At 37.5% G+C, this 18,774-nt stretch overlaps 1 protein-coding gene across 1 annotated transcript; it reads left to right on the top strand.

Annotated features, from left to right (window-relative positions):
- Positions 1-372: 372 nt before the first annotated feature.
- On the top strand, positions 373-16,482 carry sncb (synuclein, beta). Its single transcript, XM_059346706.1, has 6 exons — positions 373-534; positions 1,509-1,642; positions 7,885-7,914; positions 8,234-8,319; positions 14,088-14,174; positions 15,652-16,482. The coding sequence occupies exons 2-6, from the start codon at positions 1,522-1,524 to the stop codon at positions 15,679-15,681; spliced, it is 354 nt and encodes a 117-aa protein (XP_059202689.1). The 5' UTR covers positions 373-534; positions 1,509-1,521; the 3' UTR covers positions 15,682-16,482.
- The last annotated feature ends 2,292 nt before the right edge of the window (positions 16,483-18,774 follow it).

Raw genomic sequence — 18,774 nt, 5'->3', positions numbered from 1 at the left:
TAGTCAAGTAGGTCAAGTAGTCTAAATAAAAAGTTGGATATAGGATTATTGTATCTATTAAATGTTGACAAAGAGGGGATAATATGATACCCACAGTCTATATTATTGCACTGAATTGCAATTTACTGTGCAAATATAGCCTAGTGAAGTATTCATATAATTTAGAGTCATATTACATTAATTTATGTTCTGGTCTAGCTGCTTCAATAGGAAAAGGGACAGGATGAGCTGACTGTAAAAGTCATTTTCCATGATGTACCAGTTGACATCTGGGGGTGATCAATAGTGGAGGGAACCAGTGATGGTGGAGAGAGGGGAAGGTGGGGGGGAGGAGGAGGAGGAGGGCGGAGGGGGGGGGGGGGGGGACGTGATAGTCTCAGCCGCACTGTGAAGGGGGCCGTCCCTGTTGGTGGAGATCAGCCCGAGGAAGGCCCACCTAGTGATCATTTGAAAATATCTCTCATTTAGACGATAGTGTGACTCGACTGTGCGGCTGAATCATAAGGGGACAAGTCGACGGCTATCTGTAAATAGGTAAGCACTGCTTTTTTTTCTTGCATTCATTTATTAGTGTTATTTTTTTAAGCATATAGAGGTCACAACTGTTTAAGGACCATGCATGTGAGCGTCGTCATTGGAAGGCATTGGTTTACACCGTGCGTAAAACAAGCTCTTATCCCTTATTTATAAATATGAATTATGCTGCATTTCGTATCAGATTATAAACGGGTTTTTTTGTCTGGAAAATAATGCAATTGCAAATAAATTCAGCCAGGCACGGATGCAAACGTGAGAAATGATCGTGAAATGATATATGCATGTGGTAATTTAAGGATTGACCTGCAACACCTAGAATGGGACTGGGAGGATTGGTGTGTAATGCAAGAATATAATTCGAGCTGCAGCCTCGTCTGTTTTATTTAATGTGTCTCTGCGTGTGATCGGCACACCACATCTACATAATTCTACGTTCAAACCGTGATGCGTGTAGATATGATAGTATAGATCGTGCCTCCCTTCCCCCAGCAACGTTGCTCTTGCACTACATGCCACCTTCCACTATAAAATGATGTACAGTCCCTTAAAAAAGGCCTGCTCTTTTTTTCCCAGGCACAGCCCTGCCATCTCGCTGCCACTGAGAGTAGCATTTCAGGCGAGCAATAATTAATGAGCGCCTCCACAATTAACCATTTCATTGAAATCTTTTTGCCTTTGAATATTTCATGGTTAAACGAGGATGTGAAAAAGGGGGTTGAATGCATGAGTGAACAGAGGGGTTTTACTACATCCTGATGGGCTGCAGCTGTCAGAATCCACCACAGGAGGCGGTGCTGCCTTCTTTTACTACAACGTATGGTCGCATAATAGACTGAAATCCATAGTAGAAATATATGAAGATTGATTGGTTGTTAATATGAGCTGTTAAATGCCACACATGCATATATATAAGATGAAATTCACACAGCAGTGATGGTGACTGACAGCAGCTTTGGTCCATCTCTCCACAGTTAATCGGCCAAGATGGATGTGTTTATGAAGGGTTTGTCTAAAGCGAAAGAGGGGATGGCTGTGGCCGCAGAGAAGACCAAGGAAGGAGTTGCGGTTGCAGCTGAAAAGACTAAAGAAGGAGTCATGTTTGTAGGTAAGACAATTAAAAAAAAATCATGCAAATCATACACAGTTCCTCCTAAAATCACGAGAAGCAACACACCAGCAGAGAGAATAATTTAGCTCCTGCAGCTGAAACAAATGGTAAAATTATGCAACAACTTTCTTTTATTTGCACAATAAATAGCCTGATTCCCTTAGACATGTAAGCACCCAGCAGACTGTATGTATTATTTAGTATTCAACCTCTTTGTTCACCATCATGAAGCAATTAAGGGACACCATTGCACCTTTATAGTGTCCTCTGTATAACTACAGTCATTTGGTGGAGTCAGTGTGTGGTGTAGATGGATAGAGCGCTATATATAGATGTACTTTATTGATCCCAAATTGGGAAATTCTCATGTTACAGAAACAGATATTGCAGAGAGAGTACATACACAGCACTACACAGTAAATATACATATCTACACTGGAAGAGAGAAACATATACTGGTATCTAGACATTTTCCATGGTTTTCTTGATAATAAACAAAATCATTATCAAGAAAACCATGGAAAATGGCTAGTTATCAGCTCCTAAATTAAACTCTTATGAGCTATTTTTGTTGTTATTAATATATTTTTCCAAACAAATGTACATTTAGTTGTACCAGGCATTAAAATTAACGAGAAATTGAAGAAAAAGAGTGGTCTAATAATTTTTTCCATGACTGTATATGTTAAAAAAAATAAAGAAATTAATTAAAATGCAATAACTCAGTACAGAATACCAGAATAAACCTTTGTTAACTAATCTATAAATATAAATATAATATTAATGTCCATAGAATATCTAAAGCATACACAATATAATGCAATACACTACAAATATAATAAACTACTGTGACTAATATATAACATGCTGTATACATTAGATAAATGTGCATATTTGTTCCTTTTTTGAGGAAGAGTTGGTGTATAGTAACTTTCTATAGTTATATACTTAATAACTGAATGCCCTCCTTAAAAACTCAAGGTACTTTATTAAAGCAGCAGTAATTCTATCAATAAATCATCCCGACACTTGATCAATATCTCTGTTTTACTTATGCGTGCTGATGCATTATTTCAATTATCAGTAATTGTCCCCTTTGCATCGTCTATCCGGCATGAACTTAGTAGATATAAAAAAGGATGCAGTGGGATAAGGAGTTTTTCTGACGTGCATGATGTGATACGAGGCTCTGAATGTCCTCGTGCCCTCTCGCCTGACTTGACTGGGCTACAGGCAGGAGATGGGAGCGGGGTGGGGGTGGGGCAGCAGGATGGTGGGAGCAGCTCTTGCCACATGTCAGTGCATTGGATGGCAGCAGATTGTAAAACAGTCTCAGCCCACGGTCACCTCCTGGAGACAAACAGACTAAAGGCCTTTGCTTTTGTCCTTTACAGTGCAGCTTAATTTGTAATGGACACCATTGCAGATATCTGGACAGATTAGTGCTTCTCTTGCATGCAGTTTCCAAATGTGTGCCTTAGATTGTTAGCCCAATGTTTTTCATCATAAACACACTGGAAATGGAGGTTACTCAGCAGCTGTTCAAATATACAATAGAGAGTGAGAGTCTCAATCATCTTGTGTTTAAAATGAGGCATAATAAAAGACCACAGTCATCACATTACAGCTTTACGCTTCACTGTAAAGGCATTGCTATGCATAATTTGATTTTCTGTGTTGCTGGGCAATAATTCAGGGTTATTCTTTAATGGTGTCAAATCATTATTGAATAATGAAATTTTAATGGCACTACAGCCAATGCTAACCAGCTCTATTGTCTAAATAATTCATACCCAGCTCAATGAATTCATATGTTGAACAAAATGATATCAACCATGTTTTATAGAACATAATTTGAGCTGTATATTTTTTGTTCTACTTTGTCTCAGCATGCAATTTGCAAGTAATTTTCATTAGCATTTAATCTGAATATTATTTTCTTGCCTACTCAATAAATCATCTGGTCTATTAAATGCTACATTATAGTTAAGGAAGTATACATATTGGAAAAATGTACCTTTTCACTTCGCCTACAAATGAACAGATTCAATAAATTATCGTCCAAATGTACAGCATGTGCAACAGTCACTGCCACACTTATAACAAATTAATAGATTATTTTATTAGTATTTTTTAATAATCTGACAGCCATTTAAGAAAGGGTTGCTTAATCTCCCAATGTTTTTTTTGTTTTTGTTTCAAAACTTACTGGATTATCTCTCAACATCTCTGTAACATCCATATTCAGAATGTAAATAGTTAAGATTTTATAGGATGGATATGGTTTAATGTTTGAAGACATGCTGTTAATTTGTTGCAGCATACTTATGTTATCTGTATCTGTAGGGCTATATCTTTGTAGTAAAATTGACCTGTCCTCTTAATAAAAAAAAAAAGTTAGAAGTTAGTGAAAAAGGATCATCTCAGTTTCCTAAGAGCACATGGGGACTTGAAAAAACAGTTTATTTTGTCCAAACAACATTACAAAACCAAATACTTTGTGTTTGCAATTACATAATAGAAAGAAAAGCAGAACATTGTCATGGTTGAGGAGCTGGCAGCAGATCATGTTTGGCTATTTTAGCTTGAAAAAAATGTACAAAACATTTCCATGAAATAACCATCACTTGTTTTATTGTATTTCATTTCCATATTTTTCACCAACTGTATCTGTGTGTACTGACAAACACCATGACATTTGTCATAAGTAATTTCTTCCCTGTTGGCCAGCTCTGTTTGTTTGCTTACAGTTGGTCTGTTAGGGGTGAATGGGGGAGGGCCAGATGACTCAGGGGACTCGGAGCTGGACCGGGGCCCTGGAACCTGCCAGCCATTACAGATAGTTATTTTGTCAGTTGTTGAGCTGTTGTCAGAGGGCCCAAATTTCCAGTGACACCCCAGCTGGTCGTTCCTCAGTCGCCAGCTCGTACCACTGATTGGGCGACAGTGTGTTTTGGTTGCGTTTAAGAGACGTAGGGCGTTCCAGGAGACGCTGTCAGATGTGTCTGCGTTTAAATGGAATCCAATTACCCTACATATTTAGCACCGTGTCTCCGTCGCTCGTCACCAGAACCAAACATGTCAATCTGCAGTCGGGACACGTGCCGGCTCGTTTTCTTCTCGTGTCATCATGTCTTGTGCCTGTAGTGCACGGAGAGGGGAAGGAGTGTTTCTGTGGCGTCTCTGTGCTTCTGAGTGCTGCTTGTTGAGCGTAGCGGTGCCCTAGAAAGCTGCGTATGATTTGCTTGAAGGCCCCTCTTGGAGGAGGGGTAAGAGTGATCTGATAGGCCTGTGGCCCACCTTTTGACAGCTGCTGCAGACCGCCCACCCAGCTGAGCTGAGCTGAGCAGTCAGCCTGTGTAAGGCAACAAGGGGAGGCGGAAATGAGAAAACCCTGCTGTACGAGATGCCATTTAATGTCACAACTAACAGCCTCATTCATTCTCTGTTCCTCACTATGACTCAGTATGTCAGCTTCTTTCTACTGTTTAATTCACTATTTTACTTAACTATAAACTATAGCTACACCCTAAAACTGAATCATAATTCAAACTAAGAATAATTATTCTTAGTTTGAATTATGATATTTACAACTGACCAATATGTGATTTTTCAGACTGATACCAATTCTAAAGGGGGGGAAATCCACTCAATACCAATTCACATATACCAATGATTTAAATTGATAATACCAATATACCAATAGTCTACATAATGAATTGAATAAAATAAAAGTGAATAAAAAAATATCTCTTCTCTGTGGATTGTACACCAATAAGACTTTGCAAAGGTACTTTGAAGGCTGCTTTCATAAACAAATAAATGAATTAAAAGTATTTAACAATATTCTATATTATTTATACAATGTGTTACATTGTCAACCAGTTCTAGAAATGAACACTTGAGAATGAATCGTGAAGAATAGCTAAAAATAAAATAAATAGGTTAAAAAAACATCAGGACAGTACGTTCAGTATTCGTCAATTGCTCAGCATTCAAATAAAGAATTATAATGTAATGTAAAAACATATACACCAATATTAATATATAACAATGTGTCTGCAATAGAACAATGTCAGCCAATAAAATCAGTCTGGCTCTTAATATCTTTATCAATATTTAGCTGAAATGTATCCAAAAATTAGACTTGGATTGGACTGGATTTTATTGTTCTTGCAAAAGTTTCCCCCTATTTAATTTAATTGTCTTTTAAACACTTAATGAGATTGAAAGACATTTCTCAGAAATGATCATTAAAATAAGATAATTCATGGTAAATAAAGGAAAACTGTTACTGTTACACATTTAGTCATTTGTCACTAAGTAATTTGAGTTTTTTTCTGCAGGACAATAAGTTTCAAAAGGCACAAGTCATATGTAATTATTAATAAATCTAAATGCTTACCCACATCTATTATCCATTTGTGTGGCTGTAGACGTGGTGCGGTATCTGCACTTCACAAGAGCAGATGCTTAAATGGATGCACTTCTAAGATGTATGTTTTGCTTTGAGGCTCGCCCTTTGTAGTGGCACTCCTGTACTTCATCATCATTCTGTCTCCCCGCAGTTGGCTTTTAAAGGCCCTCAGGGACCAATAAGGAATATGACTGCTGCACAATAGAGAGGAAGACAAGGCTTGAGTGATCAGGACCAGTGGGCACACAGTAGATTGGCCAAAAAGCTTGATGGAGTACAGTGTAGATGGATGAGGTCTGCCAAAGGTCAGAAAAGTGATTGGTGGTTTTGGTTTAAGCCAGCCACAAAGTTTAATAACTCTTCACAGTAAAGTACCAGGAAACCCAAGTGCTGCAGCTGTGATTGTTCTCTGGAGCTGTGGCAAACTGTGAATAAAAAACAGAACTGATATTGCATCACTGTAAGAAAACTGATTTGTTGGTAGTGACAGTTCAAAGTGAATCATGTTAATTACATTTCACTTATCATGTGAGCAATAATGAGCAGAACACTGCAGTACTGTATCTTTAAAGTAGGAGTGCCTCTCATCACGTCGGGCTTCTGTAGCATCAGTGTGTCATAAATCACTGTCAGGTAGATTATATTTGACCCGTCAAGGTGGTACAGGAGCAGGCTGCTCAGAAATTGTCATGGATGTCTGTGCCCTATCCACTTGGTGATGATTATACTGGTATTATTATTATTGTTTTAAATCATACTGTGATGATGACAATATTCAGACTTTTTGATATTATTGATATTTTGTCTACCAGCTTCATAGTTTGAGCTTCAATCATCCTCTGGTGGTTTGGTTTCAGGAGGGCAGATGTGGAACAGATCACCCCACTATAAAAAAATACATAATTATTCAAACGTTTAAAAAAAAATTAAAACTACTGCCTGCAAACTGAATTTCAGAGAAAAATGTTATTTCAATTGTGTGAATAATTAGTGAAATATTTAAAATAAATTTCAAAGGAAACATCAGACTTCATCTCAGCCACCTCAGAGTTTCCCTCAAACAACATCAGAAAATAAAAGCCCTGTAAAATGTTTCATACGAGCAACATTCCCTCATAATTCAGATGACTTAATTGATCAAACACATCAAAGGTTCATTTTAAGGAGTTATGTGATTTAATCCTCCTGTTATGTTCATTTCCAAAGAACAGCAATATTTTTCATGGGTCAGTTTGACCTGGGGCATGTTTAATTATCCGAAAGTGTCATAAACTTTTTTAAAAATCCCAATAAACATTGTTTATATTTAATTATTAACTCCATTACTAACCACCACTACCATTGTAATCAATGTTTAGTGCAATGGTGTTCTTTACCTCATACAGATCATGGTTCAATGAGGATAATTCACCTTTTTCTGTTAAAAAATGCATGTTAAAACTTTTTTTTTAAGTACATTGGAAAGACCTACATATAAAATGCAATGGTTTTACATGCTTTTTTTCCAAATTTATTTTACATTTTTAATTTTTTTATTATTATGAAGAAATACTTTTTTTTATTTTTAAACTTTGAAAGGGGTCACTTGCAACATAACCGGAGGGTTAATAGAAGCTGTGGAAATGTTGAGATATATTATAATATGGCAGCAAAGCCTAAAATATCATTTATAAGGCATATTGCCAGAACAAGGCAGGCCCCAACACAGAATAAATGGCAGTAGTGTTAGTGGTTACTTTACATTTCCATATCATCATTCATCTTGATATGTAAAGTGTCTTGAAGGAACTGTTCTGACAAATTTCTTTTTTTGTTAATGCAGGTAGCAAGGCCAAAGACAGCGTGGGCACAGGTGAGTTTTCCTACCTAAACATCATTACTGTAGCAGCAACAAGCTCAGTTTCATTACAGTGACAAGACACTTACTTCTAACTGGAAAATGGCAAATTTATTATAGTGATGGGTTAGGGTTTGTGTGTTAGAGAGGGGATGTGTGCTGTAAGTGGCCATTATGTACAATCAGTCAGTTGAGGGCAGACATCATGTGCACACTTTTAATCTGTTGGCTGAATCTGTGGAGATAATGTTACGTGTGTGTGTGTGTGTGTGTGTGTGTGTGTGAGTGTGAGTGTGAGTGTGTATTCATGATTTTTCTGTGTCTCTGCCTGCAGTGGCTGAGAAGACCACTGGAGCTATGGGGAACATCGTTGCTGCCACCGGCCTGGGGAAAAAGGACGAGTTCCCTGCTGACATGAATGTATGTACACCACCATTACATTCTCTGCTCACACAGTGAAGTGTAACACACTGCTCTCGTTTCTTCAGTGTGTTTCTGTTATCAGACACGCACACCGAGTCAAGATCAGTTCGTCTGCAGTATATCTGTGAAATGACTTCAGAGGTGCTGCATATACATATTTAAAAGCTTTATCTAATATACATCTGGTGTCAATATTGCATTTGTTTGATGTTATTTTTTGGAATTTACAACCCCATCTGCAACCACCTAGAAGTGTTATTATCAATTAATCTATAACTTTTTTTCTTGTTTAGTTTATAAAAAAAATATTTTTCCTTCCAGCTCTCCAAAACCTTAAGATATGACATGTACAATAACTCAGAAAAACAGCAGATCTCCATATTTAGGAAGATGGAATTAAATGTGCTGTTTATTAACTAATTAGTTACTGTAGTAGTTGTTTAATCATTAATTTTCATATGTTCAACCTAATCTGGCTAAAGCAGTACAATAACACTTTTAAAACTTTTCCCCTCCCGTATTATACATGTAAAGATGTTGGAGCTGCGAACATACTAAATACAATTTCAGAATGCAAAAAAAAAAAAGACACCTTTAATGCTTCAGATTTGATTTTTTTTTCTTTAAAGGGGTATATACAGCTAGGGCTGGGCAACATGGCCAAAAATTTCTTTCCCAATATTAGTCGAATCAATAATAATGTTGTATGTTTTCTGGTAATAATTAATAGACTATATGAAATAAGGTGGTAAAGCCCATATTTGTAAAATCCATCTTAGCAAAACCAATCTATATGGTTAATTCCAGCTTTGCTCAAACATCCAAAAATCAAAATATAAAATTAAGTCTAAATATATTGTTGAATAATACAATTCGGCTGCTGTTTTTTTCAACAAAAACAATATAGACAAATTAAGCATTTTTATGTTATTTGACAATATATAACATCATGTTGCCCAGCCCTAGTTTTAGCAGTTTACTAATTCACTTTCACAATGTTTTCGGACACCCAAGATTTTAAAAAGATACATTGGCTAAAATTGGAGCAGCATTGCTCTTCACTTTTAAAAACACCAGTTCCTACATTTCCCATAATGCAACCCAATAGGGTATTTAATGACATCATCAGGGTTATTTTGTCAGACTTCCTCCAGAGCCTCAGAAGATATTATACAACTGTTTTTGCAGGCTGAGTGTTACTCATCCTAACAATTAAATTAAAGTTAATATGTTAAAGCAGTGGAGTGCCGCTTTAATATCATCTGTATGATGAAATGACAACAAACTGCCTTGTATATGAATGTTAACAATACAAGAGCTTACTGTTATTGTTCATTGAGCCTACTTATGTTCCTGCCGTGTGCCTGAGAACAAGTGACAGAGAAAAAGAAACCTCCGTTCCAGATCCAAGCCTCACTTACAGTTGGAAACTTGCTGCAAGTTGTGTTCATTAAAGACTGGACAGGATTGTGGTTGTAGCAGAGCCAGATTTAGACAGCAGGGATAAACACGGGCTGATGAATTTGCGTGTCACTTCAATATAGAGTCACTGGTCCGCATCTGTTTTATTCCTCCGCTGTCACTACAGACATTTGCTTCACTTGAATTCCCCCTACCAGAGGAAACGTGTTTCTGTTCTTTTTTGAGAAAAAGTTATATATTTAATATTAAAAACATTTTTTTTAGGACTAAAACAGGACACTGACAACATATTTTTGCTTTCTTTAACATTCACACATCAACATGTAGATTGTAAACAGCTGATTGACAGCTTTTATACAGTTAAAATAGGAAAGAATGCGTTTTTTTGACCCTGTTTTATTTACTGGAGGAATCTTGAGTATTCCTGAGGATGAACTGTTGTTCCACACAGTCTGCTCTGCTTTAGTTGAGCCTGTTTCACTGTTCAGGTGCCTTAAATCACCTAAATAATGTAAATTTGAGTGATACATAAGGGCAGAGTTGTTGTTGTTTTGTTTTTTTCACATTTGAGGTGACACATATAAAGCATAGGCTCTGGAGGAACTCCAATTAGAAATTTTGAGTGCCAAACTAGGGCTGGGCGATAGGGACCAAAAGTCATATCCCAATATATTTTGGTTGAATATTGATATACGATATATATCTTGATATCCCGCTCCATAAAGTGCACATTTAAATAAAAAAATATCTTAAATGAAAATAGCCTATGAAATAAAATAGCATACAATCTTTTTCTGAAATAAATATATTTATATGAGAAAAGAATAACAAACATTACAAAAGAACTTAATATGACAAACCCTAGTAAGGGCAGCATTTATATATAGAGAAAGAGAAAAAAAAAATTGAACTGTACCTATATGTGCAATATGGTCTAATTCCATATCACATTTAAAAATATAAATCAATATTTTATTTTATTTAATTATCAATATATCGCCCAGCCCTATGCAACACACTTAATTTCTTGCATTCTGGGGATTTCTTGCATGAATTTGTGCCTTTTCTGCATCAATATATGGTGTAAATGTCATGATACTCCCTGCTTCAACTGTGCATATGGCTGGGCGATATGAAACTCAAATATCACCTTTTTTTAACCAAATACCTTGATTTCTGATAAATAATCATCAATAATGTGTATTATATATACATATATAATGTAGAGGCAAATAATAGAAATATCTAGTATAGTCAATTAACTCCAGAAAATCACATCACTTTTCTGTAATGAAGCCTTTAAAAAGAGGAATAGACAACACATCTTCTTTTCATTTTATGGCAGACTGCATCCATTGCATTTTAGGTTGCATACTGCCATCACCTACTTTACTGGGGTCATTCTTCCGTCTGAGAGTTGAGCGCTGTCAGCATGTTGACATTTCGTCTTTCTCTGTCAAACTGTCAGTGAAACAGGGAGATCCTCGTGCTGTCCGAAGCCTTCATCCCTCAAAGTTGGACCCTCTCCACTGACTCTCTTATCTAGTAAATCTGACAGCCTGCTCTAATAGGCCTCTCCAAGGCTCTATCTGAGCAATAAAACTAGTCATTTGACAACCTGACAACAGATTGTTAAACTGTTGACATTGTTATGACACGTGCAGCTACTTTTTGTTCTGTTGTAGCTCCTGCTGGGCTGTACAGCTACTCCTTTTAACTGTCTCCTGCAGATACTTTAAAGAAATAAATATATAATACCATTGCCTTTAAAATTGCATGTACACATGAAATCATATCAAGTGAAATATTTCCCTTAGAATAAATAAAAGAAGCTTTTAGAATTAGGCTCGCTTGAGTCTCGACTGAATTCAGCTGTGACCAATCAGACACAAAATGTACCTTTCTCGGCTGTTACGATCACATAAACAGCCCTTTTTTGTTGTTGTTCACTTTTTCTAAGGCAATGATCTGATTAGGTGTGTCTTTATGATGTTTTCCCTTGTGCAGCATTTAGGGCCGTGCTAATCTTGTTGGTGGGCTTACAGCAATAACACCAGCTTGATACAGTACACAGGATTATGGTCTGTTCTTTCTCTGACCTAATTGACTTGATTAGCACTGGGTTTAAAAATAAATGTGTGGTGACCCACTAGCTTTGTTTTTTAGGGCTCCTAGTAGCAGGTGCCTGCTTCAGAAAGCTCAATGGCCCTTTACATATTAAAAGATAAAGCTGGTGGTAGTGTTCTATATTTTTCTTATTGTCAAGAAAACTTAAATTTAGTGGCATGTTCCTTTAATTAGCACAGACCACTGTAGTTTATTTTAAATCAACCCACGTTTCCTGGCTGCTGTAAACACTTTCTAAATGTGTGTTAGTCCACAGCTGAAAATAGTCCCCATGTGAATCCAGTTTCCTCCTGTTTGAGTAGTGTTTGCTGTGCCCAGCTGTTTTGGGGTATTATTTATGCTTTTTTGGGAAATGAAATAATATATTTGATAGCCATTTTAAAAGATTTACAGCATGTCTTCAGTTAAAACCAATATGCTTTGGGCTGAGTGCTGCAAACTGGACAGATGAAAGAAATACTGAGAGACTAATGCATCGCTGGTTTTGGTCATTAGCCCCAGTTTTTGCCTCTCATCTATTACGATTACATCGGAGTCACAGAGCTAAGCCTCTGATTTCCCAAACAATAAATACCCAGAGAACGAGGCTAAGAGTCAGCCGTGCCAGCAGCTCTATGAGGCTGTACTCGGGCCAGCTGTGTGTGTTTGAGCTAAATGTCAACATTATTCGCAGGCTAGCATGCTCACAATGCTAACGGATGTTTAGCAGATGTTTACAATTAATTTGTTAGCATGCTAATATGTAGACATCAACCACAGTGTTGGACCTGATGATTGTGATTCATATGAGAGGTTAATAGTACTCTAAAATTACTACAATTCATCTTGAAGGGAACATGAATGTCTGAACTATATGTTATCCATCCAGACAGACCGAGCCGCATTGCCGTCACTGCTAGCATGAATGAAATCCCACAAGGTTATTTAATTTAACACTTGTCCTGAAGGTATTTCCCTCTTATTGTCTGACCAGAAACACTCCTAACCATCTGGGAGAAAGAATATTCTGTCCCCTGAACAAAAGAAAATATTTTAAATCTGTTTCCTCAGTTGCAATTTCAAATCCAAACAAAGATGCTAACTGGAAATTACATCGCTCAGTTTGTACAGTTGAAGATTGTGAACCAAACTTAAAGATTTAAATCACATATATTTGTGTATATTGATGGTATTTTCTATTATTTAATAGTTCCATACCAGTGGTGGAAAGTAACTAAGTACATTTACTCAAGTAGACCTACTGTACTTAAGTATAATTTTGAGGTACTTGCACTTTGCTTGAGTATTTCCATTTTATGTAACTTCATACTTCTACTTCACTACATTTAGAGGCAAATATTGTACTTTTACTACATTTAGCAGACAGCTTTACTTATTTTTCACGTCAAAATTTTACATAAAAAACATACATTTAAAGTGATTAGACTTTTTTTTTTTTTAATTAAACCTCATAACAGTAAAACGCTGCTTACATAATTGCATCAATAATAACAATCCAACAATATATTTGTAATATATAAACAATCTGAGTGGGTCCTTGCTGCATAATGAGTACTTTTACTTTTGATACTTTAAGTACATGTTGATGCTGATACTTTTGCACTTTTACTTCAGTAAGTTTTGAATGCAGGACTTTTACTTGTAGTGGAGTAATTTCACAGTGTGGTATTAGTACTTTTACTTAAGTAAAGGATCTGAATACTTCTTCCACCACTGTTCCATACTAAATTAGGCAATAATAAATTAAATAGAACAAGGACATGCAGGCTACCTGGATCAGGAATTACCTTTGCAATGAAGAAGTTAAAAACCTGACATGACAGGATATTTTTCAGATAAAATGGCTTTTAAAATGTAATTAAATCCATAAATTTAATTGAATTGGGTGATTGAAAGCTTTCATTCACTGTCCACTTGTGATTTTCCAAGAATGTCGCCACAGACACTGAGTTCATAACACTGCAACTGTAAGAGCTTTCATCCCCGGGCCATAGGCTCAATCACCACTGTGTTACCTCTTATTCTGCAACAGATAGTGACTCTACAGTCATTTATTTAAATTCAAAGAACCTTTGGGGTTTTTCAAAGCTTGTCCGGGTTTTATCTTTGAGAATAGATCAGATGCTGAACTTTGTGACGCAAATTTTATGATGATGTATAGATATGCATATGGATTGTTTTTTTTCTTCATCGTCTCCATCTCCGTGTCTCTGCAGCCTGAGGAGTACGGGCAGGAGGCCATGGAGGGCCAGGGAGAGGGGATGCTGGAGCCAGAAGGGGAGACATATGATGAGACCCAGCAGGTAACCAGCCTGCACACACAAAGCACATACATGTCCCCGCTCAACAATAAAACATCATATGTGTGGTCAAATTGAGCTTTATGGTTATATTGTAGCTTTTTGCATGTTTTGTGAAATGTCTGTGAAAAGCAGTGGACCGCAGTCGCCCTTACAGTAGATGGAGGCTCATCAGTATTCAGCACCTCTGCGCTGTTACACGTTTTAGCTGTATTGCATTTCAATAGCACTCCACACTTGCCCTCCGCTTCTTTCCCACACAAACACTACAGCTCACGCTGAGGTAATTCTTCTTTTCTCTGGAAATGAAAACAGAGGGCTTAACAAGCCAATTGCCACATAGTGAGTACAGTGAATATAGCACCACCTACCTACACCGAGCGCTGGGTGTGTGTCGGTGTGTGTGTGTCTGACACAGATGGTTATTTTTAGAATTTGGCTGTCAGGGGCGAAACACACTATACAGAACCAGTTGCTTTGAAACCAGATTTTAAATCGCGAGGGGTAAATAAAAATATCATACAATGCACATGATGGTGAGAAAATACTTCAACTAGTGTGTGTGTTAATTTAAAGTACTACATCAGTTATGTTTTAGCCAGAAACCTGGGATATTCTCAGAGAATATTAAAATATTCAGAGTCAGCTTTGAGGAAGATTTAATGTGAGATTTTGCATGATCCCTAACACTGTTCAATGTATTCAGTGCATTAGGTTGGATTTTCCTTTGCAGCCTCCATCAGCGGATTATTGCATTAATCAGTTAAAGGATTAAAACTGAGATATTCCCTCGCAGATGTAAATTAAAAGTGAATTTCTCCGAGGCAGCAGCTTGTGTCATCCATGTCCTCCTCCATCTCTTCTCTCCTCTCCTCCGCATCGCTTTCCCCTCCCCCATCCTTTGCTACACCAGCGATGTGCGAGCTCTGTCTGAATGGGTGTGGTGATGACGCGCTCTGCCTCCGTGCATTGTGGGTAATGTCAGGGTCTCCCTGCATTGCTGTGAATACAGAGTGCTGCAGAGTGAACCAAACCCTCTTAAGGGAGGTTTTGGTGATAAAAAGCTGTCTCATCCAGTATCACTCCCTGTTTTTGTGAACACATGAGATGACCTAAGACTATTGCACATTCCTGGAGGCTGTGTTTTTTTTGTTTTTTTTATGATCATGTGCGTGGAGGAGGCGTGTGCAGGGTTACAAGGATGCTGTGCTCACGACACGTCCTTGAAGCTGGTGTAGGCTCGTGCTGCCCTCTGCAGGCCAGAGAGAGGCACTGACGCAGCAGAGAGGCTTGTAACTACGGTGATAGAGTGACATCATTACCTTCAGCCGAGCTTGATCATGTGTAACCATAATCCCTCTGTCATATATATTATTCTTAAACCGATTTGTGTGGAATTTCGTGTCTTAATTGTTGAGTCTTTGCCCAGATTTGACCTGCCTGTCTCTCAAAAATCTCTTTTTTTTTTCTTTTTCCCCAGGAGAGCCAGGACTACGAGCCAGAAGCGTAAAAGCACCAGTCCAAGCCACCATCCAACCAGCAGCACAATAATATTTCTAATAATAAAAAGGACAAATGCTGAAACGATTACAATTATACCCCCGTTGCAAAAAACCGACAAAAAAAAAGACAAGCATTCCCACTGAAAAATGTTCTTCCTTCAAGACAAATCTTTTATTATTATATATTGTAAATGTCATGTTATTAATGTAATGTGTTGGGTGTAGGTATTTATTGAGATGTAGGATTTGTCCTCTCTGTCTCATTTCCTTGACTCCCTCCCAATGAAATGAGACCAGATCCAGGGCTTGTGACTTTGTACCTGTGTGTATCTGTATTTAGAAACGTGCAATAGATGTTCATCATCTTCCAATGAGACATTGGGAGTGGAAAAAATAAATATGTCCGGTTGCAAGCAGATATGAAAACAATAATATCCTCCTAAGTGTCGACAATGCCTGTTTGTGGGTTCTATCTTTTTTCTTTTCTTTTTTTTTCCTTTTTTTTGCAATTATTTGGAAATTTCTTTAAAACTTTTTTGAAGTAAGAGTTTTTTACATTGTATCTTTATAGTTGCTTGTGAAATCATTCCAGTAAATCTGTTAGAAATTGACAGAGTGTACATGTTTGTGTGTGTGCGTGTGTTTGTGTGTACTGAAGATTTTAACAAGTTAAAGTCAATATATTATGTCTTGAAATCATAATGGTTGTCATATAAATATGTGCTTTAAATTGCAGGACTTGTCAATATAAAGGTTTATGTGTTAAGCCAGACATACATTCCTCTGTAAATAAAAAGTAAAAAAAGAAACTATTTGTTAGTGTTGTTTGATAAAAATCTCACTTTTGGCCTTGTTCACTCATTATATTTTAAACCTCTTGTAGCCAGTCGGTTTTGTCTGTCTGTTGCTCTGAATGAGGATCTATTATGCGTCGTCCTCACATGTTCCCCTTTTTTGCCCACTCTTGTCTGGGGGGTTTGATTACAGGATGTGTAAAAATTTGCTGAGCGGGCTCTGGCCCTTGGCAGGATGCTGCCATAGTTGGGATGCCAGTCTGATCGGGCCTCTTTGGGTGGGTTTTGTTTGGGTTAATCCGGCTGGAACGTGCAGGCTCGGTGGTGTCGGGCTCAAACAGAGGGTATTAAACAGCCTCTCCTGCCGCTCTCGGCTCAGACGGATGTGTGGACGCCTGCAGGGACAAAGACAGGAGCCATGGCCTCGTTCAAGAAGTCCTTTGAGAGCCTGAAAGGCACGAGCCACTCGGCCGCGAAGGGAGTCACCGACTCTGCAGGTAGAGCTCCAGCTGTAAGATGACACAGGGCAGGTGTGAGGTCTATAGAGAGAAAAGGCTTTTCTTTTCAGGGAGGTTGAAAAGGAGCAACTTGATACATTTCTATTGAACAACTGTTTAAATTTATATACAAATATGTTTGATATCTTATCGTAGAAGTACATGGAATTCACTATGAGTTTAAATCACTTGTTTTCCCTTTTCTGGGGTCAGTTTCTGTACTTCAAGTCTCTGTCCTGTGTTTTCCAGTGCAGGCAGCTCAAGAAGCTGTGCAGCAGGTGGCAGACTCCTCCAAAGAAACAGCCAACACAGGTAAAGTGCACGCTCCTCTTTTCTCTGAAGCAGAGATATGTATCTCTCGTCAATCAAAGATAAGCTGCTAAAATTATCTGCTTTTGACTTGTGTAGCACTGTGTGTAATGCAGAACAGGAACAGGTTGAAAGGTTTTACAGGCTGAATCCTCAAAATGCTACAGGAACAGAATGACAAACTAAATTAAATCTGGATGAACAGATAGGGAATCCAGGCACTCCAAAATATGAGAAACATGATCAAATGATCATTACATAAATATAAATAAATATTAAAAAGCCATTATTATAGTGAGTAAGTCATTCAAAAAGCCCACAAATTTCAACCACTTTAGGTCTTCGTCAGGGCTTTAAACAAACAGACTTCATAGCCAAAGAGAGGCAATCACATAGCCCCCATAATAACACAACAGGTGAAACAGTATGAAAATAATAAAAACAACAGAATAACATGACATGAGATTACACAAAAATAAATTAATTACATGAAAAATGGGAAATAAAAATGTATTTATATAGATAGGAGAAAATAGTTTTTTTTAATGATTTATAAAGGCTTTTTATTGTTCTCTTCCTCATTTTGATATATTATTTTTATTTAATTATATGTTTTAATCTAATAAGCAGATCTGCTAGTCACCTTATTTAATATATTACATTTTATTGTATATGAGCTTTTTATATCCACAACTTATGCTCATAACTTTGTAATGTTGGTAAATAACAATATTTTCATATTCCTTATCAAGCACAACTGACTGCTTAACTTTCTTCAGCCTTATAGTGGTGATTTGTTGTTTAACTTCCTGGACATGTCTCTTGTGCTTCACTTTGACTCTGAAGCTGCTCAAGAAGCTGGCAGACAGACTCAGACAGCCATAGGGAAAGCTGCGGACAAGGCCACGGACACCATCAAGGAGTTTGGACAGAAACTGGAGACCAAATGATGCCTGAACAATGAACACTTCTGCTTGAAACACTGGAGCCAACTTGCCTTATCATCCATTTTAGACAAGTAGTAATGTTGGGATGGAAGTTTGTTGGCATCAGTGAAGAAGATATATAGAGATATACATCTCCACACAGCTACCATTCCAAAGGAAATCTTTATGAATTGTCTTTTATTTCTTATTCTCCTCTCACCTTTTTCCATTTGTGTCTCTTGCTTTATAATGAATTTCATTAAATGTGACTATTTTGGGAAATAAAAACAGATACCTATTTGTCTGTCAGGTTTTTTTAAAATGTGATATGTTCCCACACGCAGCAGAGATAACACTCTGTCTGTGCTGCATCCTGTTTTTTGTTTTTTTTGCTCACTAACAAATCACCACGGTCATTATTACCGACACACTGCTGCTGAGAAGATGGTTTTTGGCAGGCTGATGGCTCCTGATGAGAGTATGATCAGGGCTGTCTACCTTGGCCCCTCAGCAGCACACCTCCCTGCCTCACACTACGTGGTTGCTAGGCAACAGCAGTCAGTGGCAGCCGGGGA

This window comes from Centropristis striata, chromosome 12 (genome assembly GCF_030273125.1).
Source record: "Centropristis striata isolate RG_2023a ecotype Rhode Island chromosome 12, C.striata_1.0, whole genome shotgun sequence".
NCBI lineage: Eukaryota > Metazoa > Chordata > Actinopteri > Perciformes > Serranidae > Centropristis > Centropristis striata.
The sequence above is the reverse complement of the archived record's forward strand: the minus strand, read 5'-3'. Positions and strand labels throughout refer to the sequence as shown.

Excerpts from the sequence above, each read along its gene's own strand:
- sncb (XM_059346706.1), top strand. The coding sequence starts at position 1,522 with ATGGATGTGTTTATGAAGGGTTTGTCTAAAGCGAAAGAGGGGATGGCT. Across the intron at positions 7,915-8,233 it reads CAAAGACAGCGTGGGCACAG|TGGCTGAGAAGACCACTGGA; the intron begins GTGAGTTTTCCT and ends CTCTGCCTGCAG. Across the intron at positions 14,175-15,651 it reads CATATGATGAGACCCAGCAG|GAGAGCCAGGACTACGAGCC; the intron begins GTAACCAGCCTG and ends CTTTTTCCCCAG.